The sequence below is a fragment of the Eleutherodactylus coqui genome, chromosome 7, assembly GCF_035609145.1.
Source record: "Eleutherodactylus coqui strain aEleCoq1 chromosome 7, aEleCoq1.hap1, whole genome shotgun sequence".
Classification (NCBI taxonomy): domain Eukaryota; kingdom Metazoa; phylum Chordata; class Amphibia; order Anura; family Eleutherodactylidae; genus Eleutherodactylus; species Eleutherodactylus coqui.
The window spans coordinates 185,099,688-185,127,608 of NC_089843.1; the positions used below are offsets into that span (position 1 = coordinate 185,099,688).

Genomic DNA, 27,921 nt, shown 5'->3' on the forward strand with positions numbered 1-27,921 from the left:
TATCCAAAACTTTCTTAAAGGGGTTGTCCCGCACCGAAACGTTTTTTTTTTTTTTCAATAGCCCCCCCGTTCGGCGCAAGACAAACCCGATGCAGGGGTAAAAAAAAAAAACGTCCAGTACTTACCCGAATCCCCGCGCTCCCGCGACCTCTTACTTACCTTAGTAAGATGGCCGCCGGGATCTTCACCCACGATGCACCGCGGGTCTTCTCCCATGGTGCACCGTGGGCTCTGTGCGCTCCATTGCCGATTCCAGCCTCCTGATTGGCTGGAATCGGCACACGTGACGGGGCGGAGCTACAAGGAGCAGCTCTCCGGCACGAGCGGCCCCATTCGGAAGGGAGAAGACCGGACTGCGCAAGCGCGTCTAATCGGGCGATTAGACGCTGAAATTAGACGGCACCATGGAGACGGGGACGCTAGCAACGGAACAGGTAAGTGAATAACTTCTGTATGGCTCATAATTAATGCACAATGTACATTACAAAGTGCATTAATATGGCCATACAGAAGTGTATAACCCCACTTGCTTTTGTGGGACAACCCCTTTAAGCAGGACATTATGTGAGTTAAACAACAGAATACCTGTTGGTTATCTGGCATTTGTGGTCTTTGATGTAGCCAAGGAAATGCGGTATGTGGCGGTAACAGACCATGTAGCCACAGAGTCGAGTACGGGTCATTATAGCCAAATCTTGAAAACTAAAAAGAAAAAAGCGAGATAGTATGCCATAATATTATAATACCTGTATTCTGGTTCTGTATGCTAATACAATACTTCAGATAACACCATTGACATATCTTTGTAAAGGAGTGTCATTTCACATCGATGAAACCCTTATTATACACCAGTGACAACCAGGCTCCATTACTATAGAAAGTGTATACAGATCTATATTTCAGCCTCCATTGTCATACAAGTGGTAAATAAACGACTCAGTAATAGAAGCCAAGCAGGGACAAATGGTTCTCTCTGGCATGGGTGCTATCGAGGGCAACTACTGGAGATTTCAACCTAGGGTGAATCTGTTGTCCCAGAAGGGCATTCTGCATCCACATCTTCCCACGCTGTATCTCACAGCCTGGAAGCAGAATACAAAAATCTATAAGAATTAGGTTTCCCTAAGTAAGTAATCGCTACTATGTTGGATACCCCTCTACCATCAAGGTATATAATAGTCTAGGGTCTCTTGAGAACATGGTGTGGACAGAACAACTTCTCTCTAGATCCTCTAACCACTATCCTGTAATTTTTACTTAATGACTTAAAGAAAATAAAGACTTAAAAAGCAGTTTATAGCCAGTATTGTGCAGTTACAGGGGAAAGTCTCTAACAATCACATTGTTACAACTTTCTTAAGAGTCCTGAAAAACGTAGTTCCTGCATTCCAGGCTTCTGCATGGGATCTAACTGTGATCTCCTTTTAACAAAGAGCCATTTGGGCCAATGGACAGCCGCGCTAAAATTCATAACCTTCAGAGAAACACATCAAGCAGGAAATTTACTTACTTGTACCCTTTCCAGGATGGAGAACAAGAAAAGTGGCATACTCTTGATGTGAATAGAACAGTCTTACTGTATGTCCATAGGACTCAGTTATTTAGAGACTCAAAGGCACTGTTACTACAACACCAAGGTCCCAATAGAGGACAAAAGGCAAGAAAAGCCACCCTCACAATGTGAATTAGGGTGACAATTGAAATATGATATAACCTCTACCTTACCACATGCATATAAGAGCATATTAACTACATGCTGGACTGAAGTTGGACATGTACCATTAGACCAAACCTGCCAAGTTACTACATGGTTGTCTTCTTCCACACTATAGGCTAGACAAACTCTTAACAGACAGCTAAAACTTTGGAAAAGAGTGCAGGAAACAGTGTCTGCTATCCCACTTATTGAAGGAATTTCACTGCTTAACAGATACTATTCGTGCTTGTGCTGCCATAGGATGATCAGGAAAGAGAAAATCTGCTTACCTGATAGCTCAAAATTTGTCAGAAACTGACAGTTCTGAACAATCATTTTGCATAAGTAATAATGGGATAATTGGCCCTTTAGTACTTCATTTGCATGTATTTAGAGAACAGCGGGTCCTCTGTTCTCTAACTACATCGCTATTGTTCTCCAGTGGGACAGAAGCTGTTAACAGCTGTTATAGAATGTTATCAGCGCTGCCCGCGGAGAACTCAGCGTGCGGTCTGTCTTATCTTATTGTCCTGAGGGATGAGGATTTCATGCAGACCTGAAGTCAGCAATGGACGAAAAGTGCATGGTAAGTACACGATGGGAACACATTTACACACAACGAGTATCACTCAAAAGATGGCTTTTAAGCAAATTGTGAGCGATCATCATTGTGTGTAAAAGGGCCTTAGGTCCTCTGCCTTGTTCTAAAGAGTGAGCTTATTGATTAATTAGTTAATTACTACTTATTAACCTGTTTCTGGTTGTACCCATGGGAATAAACCCATTTGTGCTTGCTCTACCTATCGACTACAGGAAATGGAAATTTCGGGTAAGCAAATTAACTCTATCATCTTCACATGCTGAAACTGTTTTAAAGAGAAGCTTCCGGCTCTCCTGACACGTCTGTTTTAGTAAATACTTGTATTCTTGGTAAAATAACAGTTCTGAAGCATCACAGAGCTCTGCACTTCTTCACACAGATCAGCGAGGAATCGTGTCTTAAATTCCACAAGCAAATTACAACTGCGTGCAGGTTTACGTCAAAATGCATGGCAGAAATATAGAGCTTAGCCATGGATTTTTGCCAAGGTTTCAGAAGTGGAGTCCGTGCAGAAAATTCAGCGCCAGATTCCCTTTTAGTATCACACTCGCTGCTATATGTATTAATTTTACTAATCTTCATAATAACTTTATTTTCGATCAGCTTTATTCACTAAGGGTGGCTTCACACTAGCTTGTTTTTGTGCGTGCATATGCGCGCACAAAAACACGCATCTATAAGCCACAATGCATTCCCTATGGTGTGTTCACATGTCCGTACTTTGCAGGTGCGTGTCTGCAAAGATAGGACATGCGTGTACCATAGGGAATGCACGCATTGTTTTCAATAGAGCCGCGGCTACTGCCGGTGGCTCCATTGAAAACAATGGTCCACTGGCATCCCAGTCATTGGATTTCTGGGAAGGGCTTTAAACATAAGCCCTTCCCTGAAAATCCAATAAAAGTAGTGTAAAAAAAATCAAAAAAATGCATACTCACCTTCCTTTAGTTGCCGGGTCTCAGCTGCGACTTCTGGCGCTGTCCCCAGCTCTCTAGTTTTGAGCTATCAGCAGCCGTGGATTTAAAATCCCCGCCTGCTGGTAGCTCTGATTGTGATTGGCTGAAGCCCCTCAGCTGCTGGGGCTCAGCTGTAACTCCTCACGCTGTCCCCAGCTCTGCACTGCTCATTTGGCCAGAGCTGTCTGTGATTGGCTGAGCACGTCAGCCAATCACAAACAGCTCTTTCAGCACTAGAGAGCCGAGGACAGCCAGGAGAAGACACGGCTGAGCCCGGCAGCCGAAGGGAGGTAAGTATGTTTTTTTTTGTTTTGTTTTTACAGTACTTTTACTTGATTTTTCACATGTGTGACAGCTGCGGAAGAGAATTAAAGATGTGGCAGATGTAGCAGCAGGGAATTCTTTTAACTAGCGGGGATGAAGGAAACATCTGCCACATGCGGCAGATGTGTTCTTCATCCCCGCGGGGTGTCACGGCAGCGGCGGAGAGGTAAGTATTTTTTATATTTTTTTTTACAATAAAATGTTTCTTTTTCAGGGAAGGGCTTATATGTAAAGCCCTTCCCTGAAAAAGAATGCAGAGGGCCAGCAGAGAATTTGTGATTAATGAAGACGCTGGCAGCAGCCATGGCTCCATTGAAAACACTGCACGGACCTGCATTCATGTGTGTTTTTGCACATACATAGGTGCGCACCTATGTACGCGCAAAAAAACGCTCGTGTGTAGCCACCCTAACATTGTATACTGTGTTTTGTTCTGTTTACATTTTTACAAGTAGAAATGGGATTCTTACCTGAGGCGAAGCGGTGAGCTTGTTAGCAGCCTGTTGCTGTTGTTGCCGTTGCAGTGTCTTACAAGAAAATGACAATATTCACTATTATTTCATACATATATGGCAAGAAGATACAACAAACTAATGAATGCAATTCAGAACAGCTACAATGCACACAGCCACTGAGATTTCCAGAACCCCAACACCAGATGCCACCCAGAGTGCCTACCATAGATATCTTCTATAGTGCCAGCCACAGAAGTGCCAGCCACAGATTACCCTGCCCATTACTGTCAGGTGGTATTGATACTACTGTGGCAGCTGCCCTATAATTACTCCTTAAAAGTTCTTCCTCAGCAAGGCTGCCTTCTACTTTAGTTGCTAGACACAGGGCCAATGATGTACTGTAGCATATTGACTAGTTTACTAATTCTTAAGGTAGCCCAACTGGGAAGGCAGGGTTGAAGAGCAATGCCTGGCTAATGGCTGGATGCATTTTTTCTGCAGAGTATGAACATGATCTTAGTGCTCATAGTAGAGGGCATTTTATTACTTTTCATTACATTGCATACTTACAGTATCTCTTAAAGCATATCTGATCCTCCAGGTGACTTTTCAGAATAAGCTAACGTGTCCTTGAGAAATAACACTATTTTTGGACATTATATGCATTTGTCACGATTTTTCCCCTCTGCAGGCTCTATCTCTAATTTTCAGTTGTCCTTGACCTGAGTGCATGTAGACTAGCTGTATGACATCTCCATACTTTGCAAATTGAGAAAACAGCAGATTCTGCTCCATAACTTTCTATAAAGCCCATAGAGAAACAACAGCACCACGGAGGACACGAGAGAAGTACTGAGCAGTGTAGATGTGATATCAGTAACTGTGGGACAGTAAATCTCTTTCCATTAGCTTCAGTAGGTATGTCTGTACAAATGTCTCTCCCTACTTCCCGCTCCCTTGCCTTCTCCATAGGCTCTGATGGGCAGCATCAGTCATCACCCTGCTCCACTTCCTATGTTCCGCCTTATTATCTCTGTTACTAGAGACAGACTTCATATAACATCAAGCAGTGGATAGTCCATTTGGAGGGAGGTCCCTAATTGCCAACACTTTAGAGGGGTTTTCATTACAAAAACATTAGTTGTTAGGGGTTGATCCAGGGAACAGTCTGATTGCCATTAGGGAGTCGGGAAGGAATTTTTCCCCCAAAAGGGCTAATTGACTTCTGGCCTTGGTTTTTTTTGCCTTCCTCTGGATCAACACAGTAGGATAGACAGGCTGGACTAGATGGACAATGTCTTCATTCGGCCTTACATACTATGTTACTATGTTACTATGTATTATTTTAAGTAAATACCATAATTTGCACTTTTGCTAGTTATCCCATTGGTTGTTAAATAAGAGTAAAGGCTTATTTACATGCAAAGACAATCTTTCAAATGATTGAAAGATTGACAGTTCTAGTCATAATTTTGCATAAAGTACTAGTGGGCACAATGTAATCATGCTCCCATGGAGAACACAGCATGTGGTCCCTGCTATCTCTCTCCAGCTGAACGATGGATTTTATACTCACCTAAAAATCATCATTTAGCCGTAGAGTGAAAGATGAAAGCGTTTACATGCAACGATTATCGTTCAAAAGCCATCGCTTGAACGAATTTGAGCGATAATCGTTGCGTGTAAATGGGCCTTAAGTTGTTTGAAAAGTTAGTGACTGTTTAAGTGCTTTGAATGAACTTACCTCTAGACTCATACTGGCTATTCCATGTGTTCCCGCTGATGGAGGGTACATCTGAGGAAAGATAAATGCTATTAATATAACTGAATTTCTGGCTCTTACAAGTATTTTTACCTGGTATTTTGGATTCGGAAAAATCAAGAATAAAAGAATTGTCATGTGGTAAATCATAGTTATTAGGGCTCACTCACATGAGCGCATTTTGTTTGCATATTATGCACATAATACGCAGTGGTGCAACCCCATGGACTTGCATTGGTGTATTCAAATATGTGTTTTTCACGCATCTACAAGAAAATCTCAGCATGGCCTATTTTGGTCCATATTATAGACCGAAAGAACTCGTGAAAGTTTATGGGAGCTGTAAAAATATGCAGTGAATATGCATGATACAGAAATCTCCTGCACCTTCTTGCATTTTTTTTGCACATGTAAATACACAGTGATCACTGCGTAATTACAAGTTCAATAAAGCCAACATATATAGGAAATATGCGGCCGAAATACAATACGCTCATTTGAAGTAGCCCTTATACTGCATTGTACTAATTAGTCTAACTACAATGAAACCTCTGAGACAACCACCCAAAGTTGGGAAAGATGTCTTCTAGAGCAGGGGTCCCCAACTCCAGTCCTCAGGGACCACCAACAGATCATGGTTTCAGGATATCCTATAATAAGAACACCTGTGGCAATGTCTGAGGCACTGACAATAATTACATCACCTGTGCAACACTGAGGAAATCCTGAAAACATGACCTGGTGGCGGTCCCTGAGGACTGGAGTTGGGGAACACTGTTCTAGAGGGCCGGTACTTTAAAAAGAGGCCACAGAAAAATCTAACCTCAATAAGGAGCAATTTCAAAGATGTAGTCTATAAATATAATGTCTATATCAGTGCAACGGTACTAGTGGCTTCACTTTCTGAGTTGCACAACTAATTGCGTGCTATAATAAAATGGGGCAAGAGATAATCACAAGATTAGCATTAGCATTAGTCCTCCTGCTGGCTATTGTTTACTCCAATATTGCAATGGATGTGGGGTCAGGGGATATCATTATGGCACTGAAATAAACAAGAACCACTGGAGCTGAGAACATTTTAGCAATTCAAACTTTGAGTATACAGTTAGTATAACCTTTTGTTGGTGCAAACCTTTTTGGAGTCTTCTATCCCATTATATTAGAGTTTGGACATTCTCTTTAAAAGTTATCCCCTATCCAAAAGATAGACAGTAGATAACTATCTGATTGGTGGAGATCTGACCGCTTGAGACTCCCAACGGTCAATTAGTTAACCCCAGTGCTGTGGATCGGAATAACTTAATTTCATGTGACAACCCCTTTTTGGAACTACATAAGCAATAGTTTTCTGAAAGGTACATAAAAAGCAAATGTAATGTATTATGTACATTAATATAGATATTACCTATTGATATTGTACCTTTCTCTTTTAAACTGTACCTCCACCTAAGTTCTCACAGCACAACTGACATTATGTATGAAGATACACTATTGCATGCTGAGTTGTACAGCATATGATGCTCAGTGTGTATCCTGTACAGGTCACATTAAAGGGGTTGTCCCACTTCTAGCTGTTTTGCTGCAGGAATCAGATAGCTCCATACAATGCATAGTGGCCTGGGTTGGTACTGCGGGCGGAGTCTCACTCAATTCAATAGGGCTCAGCCTGCAATATCAACCCAGTATTTATATATATATATATATATATATATATATATACACTCTTTGTACCTAGAAGGAGTTGTCTTTTACTGCAAAACTCAGCATGCAGTTACATGTCGGGTAGATGTGTAAACTATTAGAGTTGTGGCGTGATTAGATGAACTGTTTTGCCACCTGAGGCCCTAAAAGTGGTTCCACCCTTGGGCTATAAAAAAGCTCTCAGAGGCTACATCTGTGTAGTGGACCTCTTTTTCCGCTTTTTGTAGAACTTATTGACCACTAGACACATTTAAGACACAATCAAAGAGATTTTGCCCAGTCTGAGAGGGGCGCATTATTGGACTACGGGAAGCTTGATGGTCGTATCGACAAATTGCCCACCATCTGATCAAACAATTAGGAGGCGTTGGGACCAGTGGATGCGTGAGGGTACGCACACAAGGTGACCGGGCTCAGGACACCCTCAACAAACCACCAGCAAAGAGGATCATCTGATCGTCTGGCAAGCACGGGCAGCTCCAACTGTTTCAATGTCTGCCATCCAGAGACAAGTGTCACCATCATTACAGGCCCTGTGTTTATCAGAACCTTTTCCAGGCACTTGGCTAAAGGACATTTGATCTCATGGCACCCACTACATGTACTGCTTCTAACACCCACCCAATGTCACCTCTGTTTGCAGTGGTGTTGTGAAAGATGAAACTTGATTACTTTGAAGTGGAACCAGGTTGTCTTCAGGGACAAATCCAGGTTTAGTTTGGGTGCTGTCGACGGCTGTGTTCATGTCTAGGGGTAAGCGCCTCAATCCTGCCTTTGCTGTGGAGCGGCACACTGCCCCCTGCTGGTGTGATGGTCTAGGGGGGCCATCGCATATGACAGTCAGTCACCCCTAGTAGTGGTACAAGGGACAATGACAGCTCAGCGATATGTTCAGGACATCCTGCAGCCACATGTGTACCTCTCATGGCGGCTCCCAAGGCACATTTTCCAGCAGGATAATGCTGAGCTGCACACAACAAGAATGTCTTAGGAATGTCTCCACAACATTGCCACACTTCTGTGCCTGGTCACCAGATTTATCACCAATAGAACATGTATGGGGCAATCTGGGATGCCACCTTTCACAGCCTACGAGTTTGCATAATCTAGAGCAGTGGTGGCAATCCTATGGCACGCGTGCCAGAGGTGGCACGCAGAGCCCTCCCTGCTGGCCCTCGCTGCCATTGGCCGCTCACCACATTAGTAAATTACCAGCTCCCCTGCCGGTATTCACTCAGCTGCTAGCGATTTCAGTGTGCAGCCAAGACCCTCCTCCCCCCTCCCCTGACATCTCCTCTAAGGTTCTGCGACAGCAGAGGAGGAGATGTCCGGCAGCACACTGACGTCACAGTGTGCACCTGGGATCAGTGCTGCTAGCAGCGCCAAGCAGAGGAGCTTTGGCGCTTCGAGGAGGAGCAGGGGGTAAGTATATGGGTCTCAGGGGGGTACAATTACTGCTGCAGTCGCTGTGGGATGTTACTATTACTATTGGGGCCACTGTGGGATGTCACTATTACTGCTGGGGGATGTCACTATTACTACTGAGGGCCGCTGTGGGATGTCACTATTACCACTGGGGCCGCTGTGGGGGGTCACTGTTAATGCTGAGGCCACCATGGGGGCGTCACTATTACCACTGGGGTATGTTTACATGTGGTAGAAATGCTGCAGAATGTCCTCAGTGGAAATTTCTGTGGCAAATTCTGCAGCATTTCCGCATCCAAAAAGCAGTAAAAATCTGCACGCTGTCTATTTTGAAGCGGCCCTGTCCTTTTTAGAACGACAGGGGTAAAATCATACGTAGTGATAAGCCCCGCCCCCTGACATGTTGGCACTTTGTGATAAATAAGTGGGTTTTGGGTTGCAGTTTGGGCACTTGGTCTCTAAAAGGTTCGCCATCACTGATCTAGAGCCTCAGTTACAGCAAATGTGAAGCAATATAACGCAGGATACTATACAGAACCTGTATGCCTACATGCCCTCCTGTATCACATCTTGCATCCAAGCTAGAGGCAGCCCAACAGGGTACTAGAGCAATAAATGATTCTTCAAGTTTCATTCAATTCTGACAACTCCTTCAAGGTGCTTGATTATTTTTTGACAATGAGTGGATAGATGACAGACAGATAGGTAATATTAACAGATGTACTTACTGGATAGGTAAGAACAGTTCCTATCATACACAGAACCAATGCCAGTTCTTCCATTTTTCTCTTGAGGTATCTATGTGAAGAAACACGTAATTAGAAAATGTTATATATCGTTCTCTGAAAATCTACCAGGCTATTATGAGTTATGAATCATATGACAGGAAGAGCTGCCACTGCAAATCTAGAAGTTTTCTTTGGATAGTACATAGCTGTACGTGCCAGTCTGGGTATTTTTCATGAATCTGAATACAACCAAGTCATGTAATAAAGCACAATGCATTTTTATGCGCCCAAGACTCTTTTTACTGACTTTAATTTGCACATTGCAGTATACAGATTTTAGACCTCATACAAAATATGCAAGTAGAAATAACCAGATAGACCTCAGAGGTAGCAACTTAGAAAAAAAATGTCTCCGTGATTTCTTACATAGTGACATGGGAATGATCTGTTCTTGGAGGAAAGATAAAGGTAAGTGCATGTGTACATATCATAGACATTTGTGACAATGAGATCAAAATGGAATGACTATATTGTGGATTTCCACTGTGGATTTTACTCATTACATTGCATCTACAGTGAAAAGCACCCTCTTTCCAAGACAGAGCAAGGGCAGATTTTAAAAAATCCCCGGCATAGCTAGAATTTTGGTGCAAATCCTACATTGGAAATTCTGCAACAAAACTGTGATGCAGCGATGTGTAAATACAACCGAAATCTGTTTTCTAAAACCATATTAGAAACAGGTCAGAATTGGTCAACGGCGCTCCACACTACAGAATCCATCCCCATACCTACAGAATATTCAGATGATGCAATTTATATATAAATAATATGAAGCTCACATGTAAAACCAGTCCTACTTAAAGGGGCTTACCAGGCAGCGGCTGCCAAAATAAATGAAGGTTGGAGCAGAAGCACTGCTCTGACCTTGTGTAGTGGCCAGCGCTTGTAATTGCAGGTGCAGCTCTAATTGAAATCAATGGGAGATGTGCTTGTAATTACAAGCACTGGCCGCTACACAGGGGTTGGAGCAGTGCTTCCGCTCTGACCTCGATGTATCTTGACAGCTTCTGCTTTAAACCCCTTTAATATTTCCTCAATACAGGATATAACCTTAAGTTGTCAACTTACAGCACAGTTTTCAGATTCCTTCTCTATTCTGTAAAGACCTGTCCAGTCACTGCTGTTATGAATAAAAAATACCCATTCTCTGCCAAGACTTCGATTTAAACCATTTTAAATGAACAAAACAGCCAATCAGGAGAGAAAGAAGATAAAACTTTATGATGTAATTAGTTGAGGTGAACTTTCATGCATGCAAAGCGTTTCACACGGTCTCATTACTTTAATTGTACATAGGCTCAGTTTTCCTTGTAGTGTGCAGTTTTACAACACATACTTACAATCTCATTTAAGAAGTGTAGATCTTCATTATTGTTTTTAAAGGGACAGGATCCTGTTGAACATTAACATTTTAGTCATAAGGATGCAATGATTTTGGGGGGATTTTAATTTCCACATTTCAAAAGCTATAACGTTTTTTACTTTTCCATCGACACGGCCGTATGATGGCTTGTTTTTGGTGGCAAACTGTGCCATTTTTGTATGTATTGAAAAACTACATGAACATGATACATTATTTCTGCAGGCTGGTATGATTATGACAATACCAAAATTAATTTTGTTTAGGTTTTTCCACTTTGACACTATTTTTTAATTTTCCCATGGACGTGGGAGGCCTTGATTTTTGCATGGCGAACTGTAGTTTTTACTGGTACCATTTTAGGATACATACGGCCCTTTTTGTTCACTTTTATTGCGTTTTTTTGGGGAGGCAAAATTAAAAGAATATGCATTTTGCTTTCATTTGTATAGGGTTTTTCTTAAATGATTTTGCCCTGCATGATAAATAGTGTGTTTAATTTATAGTACAGGTCATTACAGAGATGATGATAGCAAATAAGTGGGATTTTTTCATTTTTTATTTTTTTTATACAAAAAGGGGAAAGTGCACAAAAAAGGGTTTTACTTTTTAATATTTTTTTAACTTTTTCTTTTTTTACACAATTTTTTTTTTATGTCCCTGTAGGGAACTTGAACCCTAAAAGCTATGATCGGTAGAATAATGCATTGCACAACTACTGCACTGCAATGCTTTATTATTACAATAGCGATCATCAGCCATGGCAGGCAGGAAAAACAGTGTCTGCCATGGCAACCCATTGGCCCTTTGGGATGTGAATCCTTTTTCATGCTGTGATATATATTTTGTGACATGTAGGGAGTTAACAGCAGGGTTTGCTGTTCCCATTGAGCCTGCACCACCCACAGGTAAGAAGTTTATGTCCTGCTGCGTCAAGTGCCCCCCAGCCAGGACATAAACTTACATTAATTGCAGACATTGAGTTATAGAGCAGGAGCAGCTGAGCAGATTAATATATAGTTTTATTTTTCAAGATTCAGTATAACTTGTATTTTATCGATTTATATCTCTACTCTTTTCAACCTGAATAGTCCAATGGGCGGAACTATCGGTGATTGGCTACCTGCCCTGTATGTGCAGTCATACACAGCTGCCAATCACTGATAGCTCCGCCCATTGGACTGTTCAGCTCAGAAAGAGCAGAGATATAAATGGCTAAAATACAAATTATACTGATTCTTTCCCCATAAAACTATATATTATCTTCTCAGCTCCTCCTACTTTATAATATTATGGCTGCAGTTTAGCCAGGAAATTTGAGCTGACAGTTTCCCTTTAACTGGAAGGCTACGTCTGTCTTAAAAATCGCTATTTTCAAATTCCCTATTAGGAAATTCTGAGTTGATAGTCGCCTGTTCAGGATCCTCATCTATTATGCAGAGAGGGGCATGGAAACAAAGAGTGGGTCCGAATCTCGAGAAACCTGGAATAGCCATGTATTACTCAGGCAGCCCAATGATTTAGTTGGGATCTGTGTAATGTAGGGAAACTAAACTCTTGCAGCCAGATTCTGCATAGACTGCAGCTGATGATCGTAGGTCCCAACAGTAGAGCCATCTGTGACCAGCGTAGTGTCAGAGTACATTTCTAACAAAGTGGATATAGCCAAAAGGGGTCATCCTCCTTAAGCTACCAATACACATGAGGTATATGTCAGCAGATCCCATAACTTTCTATCGACATGTCAAAACACACTTCCAATGCATTGATTCATGAGTTGTTCAATTTGGAAGGTTCCCTTGAAGGGCCTTTTAGCTGCGAGGGGAATAATTTCACTTCCAGTCCTAGCCAATCATTGCTTGATGTCGCACAATGAATGATAATTTGCGCAGAGTGTTAAAGCAGCAGAAATGCAGTACTAAACTCTCGCTCCCAACCTGAAGGTTGCAAGTTCAATCCCCGCGTGGGTCAGGTAGCCGTCTCAAGGTTGACTCAGCCTTCTATCCTTCCGAGGTCGGTAAAATGAGTACCCAGCTTGCTGGAGGGTAAAAAGATGACTGGGCAAAGCCAGGCCACCCCACAAAAACAGTCTGCATAGAAATTGTCACAATGTGAAATTACCCAAGGAGTCAGTCATGACTCGGTGCTTGCACCAGGGGACCTTACCTTACCATGTCCTCCTGTACAAATAGCATCTGTCTCATACCAGCATTTGGTAATTGTGTGTTATAAGCATGGGTTTTGCAATATCATCTAGGCGGCCTCATTCCCACTCACATGAATTACATATATTACACACGTAAGAGACATCTCTATATTGCTGCGTTTTACACGTGCATATACGCTAAGATGGTATATGATGATGGGCGGCCCGCAGACCGTACTCAATATCCTTGCTTACTGGTTGCATGTCGAACGCGTATATCTCGCAGCCCACATACTACAAAATATACTTGTGTTAGCCTGGCCTAATAGTACAGAATGAGAGAAGGAAAGACAAGTGATTGTCTGCACAAAAAATACACAGAAGTATTGTAACATATATACGCAAGTGTTGCAAGCCATAGCAATGTATCTGTCTTTGTATAATGACCCTTAGGGCTTCAGCAGACAAAATAGAGCACACTGAATTGTCTTTTGCGCATCCGAAATGCGCATGGGAACAAGACCATTGAAATCAGTGGGTTCTATTCTCTTTGTATTGAGCATGTACTAGCATAAATGGAACCTATCATGTATTTTAAGGCTTAAATCCCTGACCGTGATCTTGTCAGGTTTTGCGGGCAAATGTGATGAAACGAAAATATTGATTTCAACGGTTTTGTTTTAACTTGCGTGATTCACACTAGTTTTTATACATGCGAGAAAAGATAGGGCAGTACCTATTATTCAGCTTTTTTTTTTACCGTCCGCAATAGTGCGAAATTTAAATGGTAAGAAAAAGCAAAAACGTTTCACAGGTTTATGCTCAAATATGCTCCGTTGTGGCGAGTGTACTTGTGCATGTGCCCGTGTGTTTAACCCCTGATGCTGGCATTAGGCTATGTCCACATGTAACAGAGTGGACTGTAAAAGTCCACAGTGGAATGTAGAGGGAAGTCTGTGGCAAAATCCGCATTTTTTATTTGCAAATTTTGTTGCAAATTTTCTGTGGATTTCACCCAAAGCATTGCAAATGGTGAAATCCACGGTGAAAATTTGCAGAAAGCATTGACATCCTGCAGATTTAAAATCCCCTTCAAATGTCAGTTTCTGCGCAAAGATTTCTCTGCAGCAAAAAATCTCCTCCACCCTGCTGGTACGGCAATATGATGTGAACTTTCCACCATCAACTCCAAAAGGAAAAACTGCAGCGTGTCCGCTACACATGAACATACACTTAGGGCTTATTCATACGAATGTATTGTGCATGTAAAATTTGTACACACAATACACAGTGAATAGAACAGTTTAATTTCAATGGTTTCATTCACATGAGCATATTTTATGTGTGCATTTCGTTCACGGAAAAAAAATAAGCAGCATGTTCTATTTTCGTGCATATTGCGCTTGGACATAGCACATACTAAACTAATTGAAATTAATTACTATTGAAATCAATGGTTTTGCACAACCTGTGTGTGCAAAAAATACAGTAAAACATGCACAGGTGAACGCAAAAATGCAACATCCATCACGCAAATCTGTAGTGCAAATGCACGCGTAAATGCACGTATGCTCATGTGAAGCCAGCATTAGAACTCTTTCACATCAGCATATGTATATTTGCGCAAGCCTCAGGACTGTGTCTTTGCAGAACAATGCTTTGTTGTGCATGTATTGGCCTATGTCACACTACCTTTTACGCCCACAGGGCATGTTAATTTGCACAAGGCCAACAAGATATACCACTTGAAATGTTTAATTAGTTTCAGATGTGTTCTTTTTCCAGTTTAGTTACAGCATACAGCATATTACGCATCTTGTGTATTGCGCTTGTATATGCATACCCCCAATTGACTTCTATGGGGACCTTTAGTGCACAAATGCGCAGAAAGATAGAGCATGTTGCATTTTTTTTTTTTGTGCGACCAAAATGTGTGTGCAAAATACGGAAATGGGAGCAAAGCCATTGAAAACTATGGTTTATATTCTCTACGTATTACACACACGCAAATTTTACGTGCGCCAATTTTCCCATGTGAAGGAGCCTTTAGGGTGTCTAATGCATGTCCTAACTGACAGACATCTGACTGATGATGGACCATCTCTAAATGACTGGATTTATAAACTGAAGCGGTGTGCAGATATTCAGCCCTCAGTAGACCAAGACTCAGCAGCAGACAGTAACAATTACTTGCCTTCAGCATAGTTAACACAAACACCTCACAAAGATTGGTCCGTGAGGTTAAATTTATCCTGTACATTTTTTTGGGTTTGGAGAAACCATATATTATGTCTTAGCGTAATGAAAGAGCAATATCTCGAGACAGTTCACCACTGGTCAAAATAATGTTGGATCTACAACATTGCAATTTATGTACTTTGCGCTACTTGGGAAGCTTTTCAGAGATTACATAGAAGGAGTGGACAATTCTCAGCATTATACGTGGAGAAGTTCTGTCTTACTTTCATAGCATATCCCTCAAGCCTGGGCCCCCTGGTTTTCTCCAACTAGACCTTTGGCCTGGGATGGCTCATAGAATCCCATGACTTTCATGTCACTCAATCCTCTTACCAAAAGAATCAATCACAATTAACTCCACACTTCCAAATCTCACAAGTCTACCTCCTGAGGGTATCCCTTAATTTTGACCTGTCCTTCAAACTGCACATTGCTGAAGATCCAGCATGTTGCACATGACAAACTTAGGAGTAGGTGGAAGGTCCTTAAAAATGATTTCAGGGAACTAGAATGCAAGCTTAGGACAAGGACCTCCAAAGTAGTAATTTCTGAAATACTACCTGTACCACGTGCCACACCTGAAAGGCAGAGAAAGATTAGGGAGGTAAACAAGTGGCTCAAAAGTTGGTGTAGGAAGGAGGGGGTTTAGGTTCCTGGAGAACTCGGCTGACTTTGCTGTGGACTGCACGTTGTACCATAGGGATGGGTTGCATCTCAATGGGGAAGGTGTTGCTGTACTGGGGGAGAAGATGTCTAGAAGGTTGGATGAGGGTTTAAACTAGGGACTGGGGGCGGGCAACCAGAGACCTAATAACTATCCGTAAATATATCAAAGGTCCGTACAGAGATCTCTCCCATCATATTTTTATACCCAGTACTGTAACATGGGGGCGCTCTAAATACTATGTATAAATATATCAGCGGTCAGTACAGAGATCTTTCCCATCATCTATTTATACCAAAGACTGTAACCCGCCGTCTACGTCTAGAAGAAAGAAGCTTTCTACACCAATGTAGAAGGGAGTTCTTTACTGTAAGAGCAGTAAGACTATGGAACTCTTTGCCCGAGGACATGGTGATGGCGAATTCAATAAAAAAATACAAGAGGGGCCTGGACGCCTTTCTTGAGCGTTACATTATTACATGTTATAGTGGGATTATTCTGATTGCCAGATTGGAGTCATCAAGGAATTTTTTCCCCTTAAATGAGGAAAATTGGCTTCTACCTTATTGTTTTTTTTTGCCTTCCTCTGGATCAACATTGGGGGTTAATAGGCTGAACTAGATGAACAACTATTTCTTTTCAGCCTAACATACTATGCTACTAGGAACTCCTCCTCTAGCAGACTTAGGCCAACCATATATTAATTGGTTCGCCAACAAGCCGAATGTTAGCAACTAAGTTCACTGAAGACAATGTTTTAATACTGTTTACCAATTACGAATGTCATTGAGTCCTTTTAGAAATAGCGGCCTGTCTGTCATGTCTCTTAATTCCCTTAGAACCCTTGGGTGTATTCTATCTGGGCCCAGCGAATTTGTTGATTTTAATCTTTTTTAATCAACTCTGAACTTCCTGTTGCGTTAGGCAGGTGATACTTGGTGGGGGGTTTACCTTACTCCCCTGCATCTCGCGTGACATTTCTTTTTCCTTCGTGAATATACTTGAGAAAAAAACTATTTAATAAATTTGCCTTCCCCCCATCATATTATATGGTTTCTCTTTCACTATTTGTTAAAGGGCCAGTACTTTCAGTGCAGATCCTTTTACCATTTATATAATTGAAAAGTAGTTTACGGTTATTTTGCTGTCATTGGCAATCAGTTTTTTTGCCTCCTCTTTGGCAGTTATGATCTTTCCCTTACATCATTTGTTTTTTTTCCCTGTATGTTTTTAGCACTTCTACACTGTCTTCTAGTTTTAATAATTTAAGCACTTTTTTTTTTTCACTTATTGCCACGTTACAGTCTTGTTGAGCCATATTGGCTTCCTTCTACTTATAGTTCTTTTATTTTTGAAGAGTATGAACTGCTCACATGAGGGCAATAGGATGTTTTTAAACTTCTCTCATTTGTCGCCTGCACTATCGTTTTTAAGGACATTGTCCCGTTTAATGTTGCCAAGAGTAATTCTGAGCTGATCAAAATTTGTCTTAGTAAAGTTCCGTTTTCTTGTTGCTCCCTGATAAGACTTCCTATTGAATGACAACTGGAAATTGATTATATTGTGGTCACTATTTCCCAAGTGTCCCTCAACCTACACCCCCATGATTCTGTCTCGTCTGTTGGTCAATAATAAGTCCAAAATGGCCCTCCCTCTAGTTGGCTCCCGTATAAGTTGGGTAAGGTAGTTACCTTTAGTTGTTCTCTAGAACTTATCTTCCTTGTGAGATTTGTAGGTTTTATCTTCCCATATTAAAGTATAACTTAAGTCACCCATAATAACTACTTCATTGCGGTTTTACACCTTTTCTATTTGTCTTAGTAAGAATTTTTCATTTTTTACTGTTATTTTGTTGGCCCATAGAAAACCCCTATCAGGATTTTGTTAGTTTTCCCTCCCTATATTTCTACACACAGAGATTTCACGTATTCATCTGCTTCACCTATATCTTCTTGTGGCCTCAGCATTTGGTAGGATTTAACATACAGACATACCTCCCCCCTTTCTGGTTTCCACAGTCTCTTCTGAAGAGATTGTAACCCTGTAAATTAACTGTCCTATAGCACTTATCATAAAGCCATGTTTCCGTTATTCCTACTGTAGTTTTCTTCAGGTCTTCTCGCTTGAAGCTCACCCACTTTACTGATCAGACTTCTTGCATTCGTTACCATACAATATGGTTGTTATTTGTATTCCTTATGCTACTTATGGTCCTATTAGCTGCTCCTACAGCTTCGATAGAACTCTCCTCTGCCTGATCGCCAATATCTTGCATGGTATATGTCCAATATCATGCCTGGTATATGCTAGGGTTGCCTGCTCTCCCTAGCATTATTTTTTTTCTAGCTGTAGCGCCATTACCCACTTCAATTAGGAATAACCCTATTATTATTGGATTTATATTGGTGGGAAGGAATATAAAGCTGGTTTATTTGTTGATGACATTATACTTACCCCCATTAAATCTCTCAACTCTTTCCCCAATCTTATGGATCTATTCGATTGATTTGGGTTATTTTCAGACCTTCAAGTAAATATTAGCAAATCAGAAGTCTGATACTAGAATATGCCCCATTATACACAGAAATGGATAAATCTTAATTTTGAATTTTAAAATCAGGACCATTATCTTCCATAGCTAGGAATCAAGCTAACTAAAATATTGGACACAGCTGTAAAATAGAATTATACTCCCTTATTCTTACAACCCATCTGAAATCTTAACACTTGGACCACCTTCAATATCTCGTGGTTAGGGAGAAAGAGCTCTATTAAGGTGGTCACTCTCCTTCATATTTTATACCTCTTCCATTCCCCCTCTCCCCTATCCCTGGGACCTCTACAGTACTTAAAAATATGCAGCAGTTTATTGTTAAATTCATATGGGCCAGTAGTCATTCTAGAATACATAGAAATATAATACATCTACTGTATAAAACCATGTTTAAGGACTATAGCTTCTTAAATCAATTTTGGCACTCATGGCATTTGAACGTTACTGTTTATATAATGCCTGAAATAGAGGAATATTGTCATATATCTATAGTCTTCTTAATGAGTCCCCCCAATCCTAAACTAGCTTTTATGACTAATTGAGAATGTAATCTAATCATTAACCTTCCTAATAATACTTGGTACCAGACTTGTATGATGGTTTCAAAAACAGCTGTAAAGTCTGTTTAACAGAAAGCTCACTTAGAGCTTTGGATATACATGGTGCCCACCATAGTTGATAGATTCTGTCCTATGACCTCTCCTTATTGTTTTCAACAACGTGGAATGCTAGGAGCCACACTGCACATTTGGTGGTCCTGATAGTTCGTTGTTTATGGCGAGACATCAGTCGACTTATAAGCAGAGTACTGGGATCGAAAAATCCCTACCATTCCTGCAGTTTACCTTCTCTCTACATCTTAGAAATGCACAGTATAAACTGTGACAATTTATTTTAGTGGTCACTTGCATCCACATTGCTCATAAATGGAAATCCTCCACTTTGTATTATGGTGCATTCACGCATGCATGTGTGTGTGCGTACATAGGTGTGCACAAAACCAGGCACCCACGTATGTGCACAAACACACGTGAATGCAGGTCCGTGCAGTATCGCTTTCAATGGGGCCGCGGTTGCTGCCAGTGGCCGGATTGGATGCAATAGGATGCCAGCAACCTCTGAAGTGATTTTCAGGGAAGGGCTTGAAATATAAGCCCTTCCCTGAAAATCAGCCCTGGTTTGTGTAAAAAAAACAAACCATATATATACTCACCTCTCCCCTGCTGCTGTGTACATTCCCCGTGGGGAGTGCCCTTGTCACTGAACACTGTGACAGCACTGTCACAGTGTTCAGTGACAAGGGGACTCCCAGTGGGGGATAAAGAATCCCCTACCACAGCTGTGGCAGAGGATTTCTTCATCCCCACGGGGAGTAAAGAATCCTCTGCCACAGCTGTCACAGCTGTGACAGCTGCGGCAGAGGATCGCGATCCCGACACCCCTGCAGTGATTTTCAGGGAAGGGCTTTAACCCCTTAATGACGCGGCCCCTTTTTCTTTTTCCATTTTCGTTTTTTCCTCCCCCCTTCAAAAAATTCGTAACTCCTTTATTTATCCATCGACGTCGCTGTATGAGGGCTTGTTTTTTGCGGGTCGAGTTGCATTTTTCAATGGTGCTATTTAAAGTACCATATAATGTACTGAAAAACTTTGAAAAATTTCTAAGGGGAGTAAAATGAAAAAAAAAAACGACATTTCGCCATCTTTTAGTGCGTCCTGTTTCTATGGGGCACAAACGGCAACAAAAGCGACATGATAACTTTATTCTATGGGTTGGTACAATTACTACAATACCAAACTTGTATAGGTTTTTTCATACTATACTACTCATTTTATTTTTCAAAGACATTTAATTTTTTTCAATTATTTGCTGCGGTCATTTTGTGTGCACAATAACTTTTTTATTTTTTTGTCAATGTAGTTGGACAAAAGCTCATTTTTTGCGGGATGTCCTGTAGTTGCAGATAGTATCAATTTGGAGTATATACAACTTTTTGATCGCTTTTTATTACGTTTTTTCTGGGAGACAGGGTAACTAAAAAAGTGCATTTCTGGCGTTCTTTATTTTTTTTTTCAGACGACGTTCACCGTGTGGGACAAATAATGCACTACTTTGATAGATTGGACTTCTATGGACGCGGCGATACCAAATACATATTTTTATTTTATAATTTAGATTTTTTAATAATGGATATGGCAAAAGGTCTAAACTTTTATAACTTTTTTTTTTTTTACAATTTAAAAAACGTTATTGATTTTTTTTTACCTTACTTTGAAGTCCCCCTGGGGGACTTTAACATGCGATGCTTTGATCGCTCCTGCAGTATGATGTAATGCTATCATACTGGAATTTAACAGGCAGTCTATCAAGCCACCCCACGGGGATGGCTTGATAGGCAGTCTGGTAAGGCAGCCCTGGGGCCTTTCATTAGGCCCCCGGCTTCCATGACACCTGCACGGCTTCCCCGATCTCACTGCGGGGGGGCCGTGTGGGACCGGGGGATTTAAATGCCGCTATCAGAATTGACAGCAGCATTTACATGGTTAATAGCCGCGATCGGCCGAACGGCCGATTGCGGCTATTGCCCGCGGGTGTCAGCTGTCATAAACAGCTGACGCCCGCACTGTATGAAGAGAGGTTGCCACGCAACCTCTTTTCATACATACCCCGCCGCTCCATGACATACCGTTACGCCATGGAGCGGGAAGGGGTTAAATGTAAGCCCTTCCCTGAAAAGCATTCCTATCTGGTGTTAAAAATAAAAATAAATAAATACTCACCTCTCTGCTGGGGCTCAGGCGTGTCTAGCAGTTTGGGTCCTGTCACAACCCTTAATCACTTTCAGCCAATCACAAGCAGCACTCAGCCATTCACTGAATGACAGCTGAGTGCTGCCTGTGATTGGTCACAGCCCTCAGCCAATCACAGGCAGTGCTTGGCCATTCATTGAATTCAATGAATGGCCAAGCACTGCGTGTGATTGGCTGAAGGCTGTGACCAATCACAGGCAGCACTCAGCTGTCATTTAATGAATGGCTGAGTGCTGCCTGTGATTGGCTGAGTGCTCAGCCAATCAGATACAGCCCTTTCAGCGGGTGGGAATTTTAAATCCCCGCCTGCTGAAAGAGATTCAGTGCAGTGAAGGGACCCAAGCTGCTTGATGCAACTGAGCTCCAGCAGTGGCGGAGAGGTGAGTATTTTTTATTTTTTTTATACCAGATAGGAATGATTTTCAGGGAAGGGCTTATATTTAAAGCCCTTAGCTGACAATTACTGTAGGGGTGCCGACATCACGATCCTCTACCACAGATGTCACAGCTGTGGCAGGGGATTCTTTACTCCCCGCGGGGAGTCCCCTTGTCACTGAACACTGTGACAGTGCTGTCACAGTGTTCAGTGACAAGGAGACTCCCCGCTGGAAATATTTACACAGCAGCAGGGGAGAGGTGAGTATTAGAGATGAGTGAGCACCCAAATGCTCGGGTCCTCGTTATTCGAGTCGAGCTTTTCGTAAAATTTAAGAGCTCTACTCGAGTAATGAACCCCATTGACTACAATGGGAGACTCGAGCATTTTTGTATGTTGGCCGCCGGGTCCCGAGCTTTTTTCTTTTTCTTTGGGGTTCTCTCTCTCTCCGCCTTTCCCCCAACTGCTGATTGTTACTTATGTAGCATATATGTCCTACTACAATAGCGCTACTTAATTTCTAACTACTTTAACTACCATTTTATAACTCTATATGCTTACGTTCTGCATGTTATCATCTATGCAGTCACTTGTTTTGCCAATGGAAGATAGTTTTTACTTAGCTATTGTCTGCATTTACACTTAATTTCATTCAATAAATACTTTTGAAACTAAAACCTAAGTTTAATGACGAAACAATATATTCTATTGTTACAAATATACCATTGTTATGGTATACTACCCTTGATACGCCAGCCCATGTGCCCTAGATCTCACCCACAACCCCTGTCCCTGCCTACTTGCCTCCACTCCTGGCTAACCCCAGGCAGGCAACTGGGCGGCGGTCTCTAATCTCACTAGGGACCGAAAAAGGGACGCTGGCGTACCTGGATGGAAAGGGTAGAATACTGACAGAAAAGGCAGATGTAAATAACCAACTCGAACAATACTAAGCAGAACTGAGGCAGATGGAAAAACCTGGTGGATAATAGCAAAGTATAGCAGACAAGATGAAAGAAGCAGAAGACCAACAGAGGCAGACTAGCTAGCACACTGAGGGAAAACAATAACTGGCAGTGATTGCAAGTCTCTGCCCGACCTTTAAACAAAAGCCTCCGCCCATGGGGCGGAGAGAGGGAGACAGCCAACTCCCAACAAAACAGCCAAAAGGGAGCTTGTGCATGGCAGCTGCACTCACAGGTGCACGCACGCACGGCGCCGCGCGCCACCAGCACCGTTCCACCCATGCCGTCCAGGCACTCGTGCCCCTGGCAGCCGGACAACAAGGCATGGGGACGCGCCCCGACCGTAGGATCCCGCACACCGCTGCCCCCGAAGGACCAGCAATCGCCGCATGGTAACAACTAGAGATGAGCGAGCACCAAAATGCTCGGGTGCTCGTTACTCGAGACGAACTTTTCGCGATGCTCGAGGGTTCGTTTCGAGTAACGAACCCCATTGAAGTCAATGGGCGACCCGAGCATTTTTGTATATCGCCGATGCTCGCTAAGGTTTTCATTTGTGAAAATCTGGGCAATTCAAGAAAGTGATGGGAACGACACAGCAACGGATAGGGCAGGCGAGGGGCTACATGTTGGGCTACATCTCAAGTTCACAGGTCCCACTATTAAGCCATAATAGCGGCAAGAGTGGGCCCCCCCCCCAACAACTTTTACTTCTGAAAAGCCCTCATTAACAATGGATACCTTAGCTAAGCACCACACTACCTCCAACAAAGCACAATCACTGCCTGCATGACACTCCGCTGCCACTTCTCCTGGGTTACATGCTGACCAACCACCCCCCCCACGACCCAGTGTCCACAGCGCACACCAAACTGTCCCTGCCCAGCCTTCAGCTGCCCTCATGCCACGCCACCCTCATGTCTATTTATAAGTGCGTCTGCCATGAGGAGGAACCGCAGGCACACACTGCAGAGGGTTGGCACGGCTAGGCAGCGACCCTCTTCAAAAGGGGCGGGGCGATAGCCCACAATGCTGTACAGAAGCAATGAGAAATCCAATCCTGTGCCACCTCCATCTGGAGCTGCACACGTGGGCATAGCAATGGGGAACCTATGTGCCACACACTATTCATTCTGTCAAGGTGTCTGCATGCCCCAGTCAGACCGCGGTTTTTTATAAATAGTCACAGGCAGGTACAACTGGGAATCCCCAACTCCGCAATGGGAATGCCGTGTGTACCCACAGCATGGGTGGGTGCCAGGAAGCCACCGGCGGTACATAAATATATCCCATTGCATGGCCCATCACAGCTGAGGTAATAATGTCATGTTTAATTCAGGTGGGCTTCGGCCCACACTGCATGCCCCAGTCAGACTGGGGTTCTTTAGAAGTGGACACATGTAGTTACAACTCCATGTGGACCCACAGCATGGGTGGCTCCCTGGAACCCACCAGCAGTACATAAAAATATCCCATTGCATTGCCCATCACAGCTGAGGTAATAATGTCATGTTTAATGCAGGTGGGCTTCGGCCCACACTGCATGCCCCAGTCAGACTGGGGTTCTTTAGAAGTGGACACATGTAGTTACAACTCCGTGTGGACCCACAGCATGGGTGGCTCCCTGGAACCCAACGGCGGTACATAAAAATATCCCATTGCATTGCCCATCACAGCTGAGGTAATAATGTCATGTTTAATGCAGGTGGGCTTCGGCCCGAACTGCATGCCCCAGTCAGACTGGGGTTCTTTAGAAGTGGACACATGTAGTTACAACTCCGTGTGGACCCACAGCATGGATGGCTCCCTGGAACCCAACGGCGGTACATAAAAATATCCCATTGCATTGCCCATCACAGCTGAGGTAATAATGTCATGTTTAATGCAGGTGGGCTTCGGCCCACACTGCATGCCCCAGTCAGACTGGGGTTCTTTAGAAGTGGACACATGTAGTTACAACTCCGTGTGGACCCACAGCATGGGTGGCTCCCTGGAACCCACCGGCGGTACATAAAAATATCCCATTGCATTGCCCATCACAGCTGATGTTACGTCAGCTGTAATGCAGGTGGGCAAAAAATTAATTGGATTACACTGTAGGCTAGGGCCCCAAAAATTGGTGTACCAACAGTACTAATGTACCTGAGAAAAATTGCCCATGCCCAACCGAGAGGGCAGGTGAAACCCATTAATCGCTTTGGTTAATGTGGCTTAATTGGTAACTAGGCCTGGAGGCAGCCCAGTTAAAATAAAAATTGGTTCAGGTGAAAGTTTCAACGCTTTAATGAGCATTGAAACGTATAAAAATTGTTTAGAAAAATTATATGACTGAGCCTTGTGGGCCTAAGAAAAATTGCACGTTCGGCGTGATTACGTCAGGTTTCAGGAGGAGGAGCAGGAGGAGGAGGATGAATATTATACACAGATTGATGAAGCAAAAAGGTCCCCGTTTTGGATGGTGATAGAGAACGATGCTTCCATCCGCGGGTGCAGCCTACGTATTGTTTATGTATCGCTGCTGTCCGCTGGTGGAGAAGAGAAGTCTGGGGAAATCCAGGCTTTGTTCATCTTGATGAGTGTAAGCCTGTCGGCACTGTCGGTTGACAGGTGGGTATGCTTATCCGTGATGATCCCCCCAGCCACACTAAACACACTCTCTGACAAGACGCTAGCCGCAGGACAAGCAAGCACCTCCAGGGCATACAGTGCGAGTTCAGGCCACGTGTCCATCTTCAACACCCAGTAGTTGTAGGGGGCAGAGGCGTCACCGAGGACGGTCGTGCGATCGGCTACATACTCCCTCACCATCCTTTTACAGTACTCCCGCCAACTCAGCCTTGACTGGGGACCGGTGACACAGTCTTGCTGGGGAGCCATAAAGCTGTCAAAGGCCTTAGAGAGTGTTCCCCTGCCTGCGCTGTACATGCTGCCTGATCTCTGCGCCTCCCCTGCTACCTGGGCTGCGGAAATGCGCCTTCGGCCACTAGCGCTGTCGGATGGGAAGTTTACCATCAGTTTGTCCACCAGCGCCCTGTGGTATAGCATCATTCTCGAACCCCTTTCCTCTTCGGGAATGAGAGTGAAAAGGCTCTCCTTATACTGTGGGTCGAGCAGTGTGTACACCCAGTAATCTGTAGTGGCCAGAATGCGTGTAACGCGAGGGTCACGAGAAAGGCATCCTAACATGAAGTCAGCCATGTGTGCCTGGGTACCTGTACGCAACACATGGCTGTCCTCACTAGGAAGATCACTTTCAGGATCCTCCTCCTCCTCCTCCTCTGGCCATACACGCTGAAAGGATGACAGGCAAGCTGCATCTGTACCCTCAGCAGTGGGCCAAGCTGTCTCTTCCCCCTCCTCCTCCTCTGGCCATACACGCTGAAAGGATGACAGGCAAGCAGCATCTGTCCCCTCAGCAGTGGGCCAAGCTATCTCTTCCCCCTCCTCCTCCTGCTCCTCCCCCTCCTCCTCAACGCGCTGAGATATAGACATGAGGTTGCTCTGACTATCCAGCGACATACTGTCTTCCCCTGCCTCCGTTTCTGATTCCAAAGCGTCTGCCTTTATGCTTTGCAGGGAACTTCTCAAGAGGCATAGCAGAGGAATGGTGACGCTAATGATTGCAGCATCCCCGCTCACCATCTGGGTAGACTCCTCAAAGTTTCCAAGGACCTGGCAGATGGCTGCCAACCAGGTCCACTCTTCTGTAAATAATTGAGGAGGCTGACTCCCACTGCGCCGCCCATGTTGGAGTTGGTATAGCTCTACGCTGCTCATAGAGTCTGGCCAACATGTGGAGTGTAGAGTTCTACTGTGTGGGCACGTCGCACAGCAGTCGGTGCACTGGCAGATTAAACCGATGTTGCAGTGTCCGCAGGGTGGCAGCGTGCGTGTGGGATTTGCGGAAATGTGCGCAGAGCTGGCGCACCTTTCCGAGCAGGTATGACAAGTGGGGGTAGCTTTTCAGAAAGCGCTGAACCACCAAATTAAAGACATGGGCCAGGCATGGCACGTGCATGAGGCTGCCGAGCTGCAGAGCCGCCACCAGGTTACGGCCGTTGTCACACACGACCATGCCCGGTTGGAGGCTCAGCGACACAAGCCAGCGGTCGGTCTGCTCTGTCAGACCCTGCAGCAGTTCATGGGCCGTGTGCCTCTTCTCTCCTAAGCTGAGTAGTTTCAGCACGGCCTGCTGACGCTTGCCCACCGCTGTGCTGCCACGCCGCGTGACACCGACTGCTGGCGACGTGCTGCTGCTGACACATCTTGATTGCGAGACATAGGTTGCGTAGGAGGAGGAGGAGGGTGGTTTAGTGAAGGAAGCATACACCCCCGCAGATACCACCACCGAGCTGGGGCACGCAATTCGGGGGGTGGGTAGGACGTGAGCGGTCCCAGGCTCTGACTCTGTCCCAGCCTCCACTAAATTCACCCAATGTGCCATCAGGGAGATATAGTGGCCCTGCCCGCCTGTGCTTGTCCACGTGTCTGTTGTTAAGTGGACCTTGGCAGTAACTGCGTTGGTGAGGGCGCGTACAATGTTGCGAGAGACGTGGTCATGCAGGCCTGGGACGGCACATTGGGAAAAGTAGTGGCGACTGGGAACCGAGTAGCGCGGGGCCGCCGCTGCCATCATGCTTTTGAAAGCCTCCGTTTCCACAAGCCAATACGGCAGCATCTCTAGGCTGATCAATTTTGCAATGTGCACGTTTAACGCTTGAGCGTGCGGGTGCGTGGCGTCGTACTTGCGCTTGCGCTCAAACAGTGGCACTAGCAACGTCTGGACGCTACGCTGAGAGACATTGCTGGATGGGGCCGAGGACAGCGGAGGTGCGGGTGTGGGTGCAGGCCAGGAGACGGTACTGCCTGTGTCCTCAGAGGGGGGTTGGATCTCAGTGGCAGGTTGGGGCACAGGGGGAGAGGCAGTGGTGCAAACCGGAGGCGGTGAACGGGCATCGTCCCACCTTGTGGGGTGCTTGGCCATCATATGCCTGCGCATGCTGGTGGTGGTGCCTCCCCAGCTGATCTTGGCGCGACAAAGGTTGCACACCACTGTTCGTCGGTCGTCAGGCGTCTCTGTGAAAAACTGCCACA

At 44.0% G+C, this 27,921-nt stretch overlaps 1 protein-coding gene across 1 annotated transcript in view; it reads right to left on the reverse strand.

Annotated features, from left to right (window-relative positions):
• The window catches only part of AMBN (ameloblastin), a 29,711-nt gene extending 20,006 nt beyond the window's left edge, over positions 1-9,705 (reverse strand). The window contains exons 1-4 of the mRNA XM_066574905.1: positions 9,652-9,705; positions 5,777-5,827; positions 4,048-4,104; positions 586-702 (exon numbers count right to left, since the gene is read on the reverse strand). Of these exons, the coding sequence (XP_066431002.1) occupies positions 586-702; positions 4,048-4,104; positions 5,777-5,827; positions 9,652-9,705 (279 nt within the window). The remainder of the gene's footprint in view (positions 1-585; positions 703-4,047; positions 4,105-5,776; positions 5,828-9,651) is intronic.
• Positions 9,706-27,921: the final 18,216 nt, after the last annotated feature.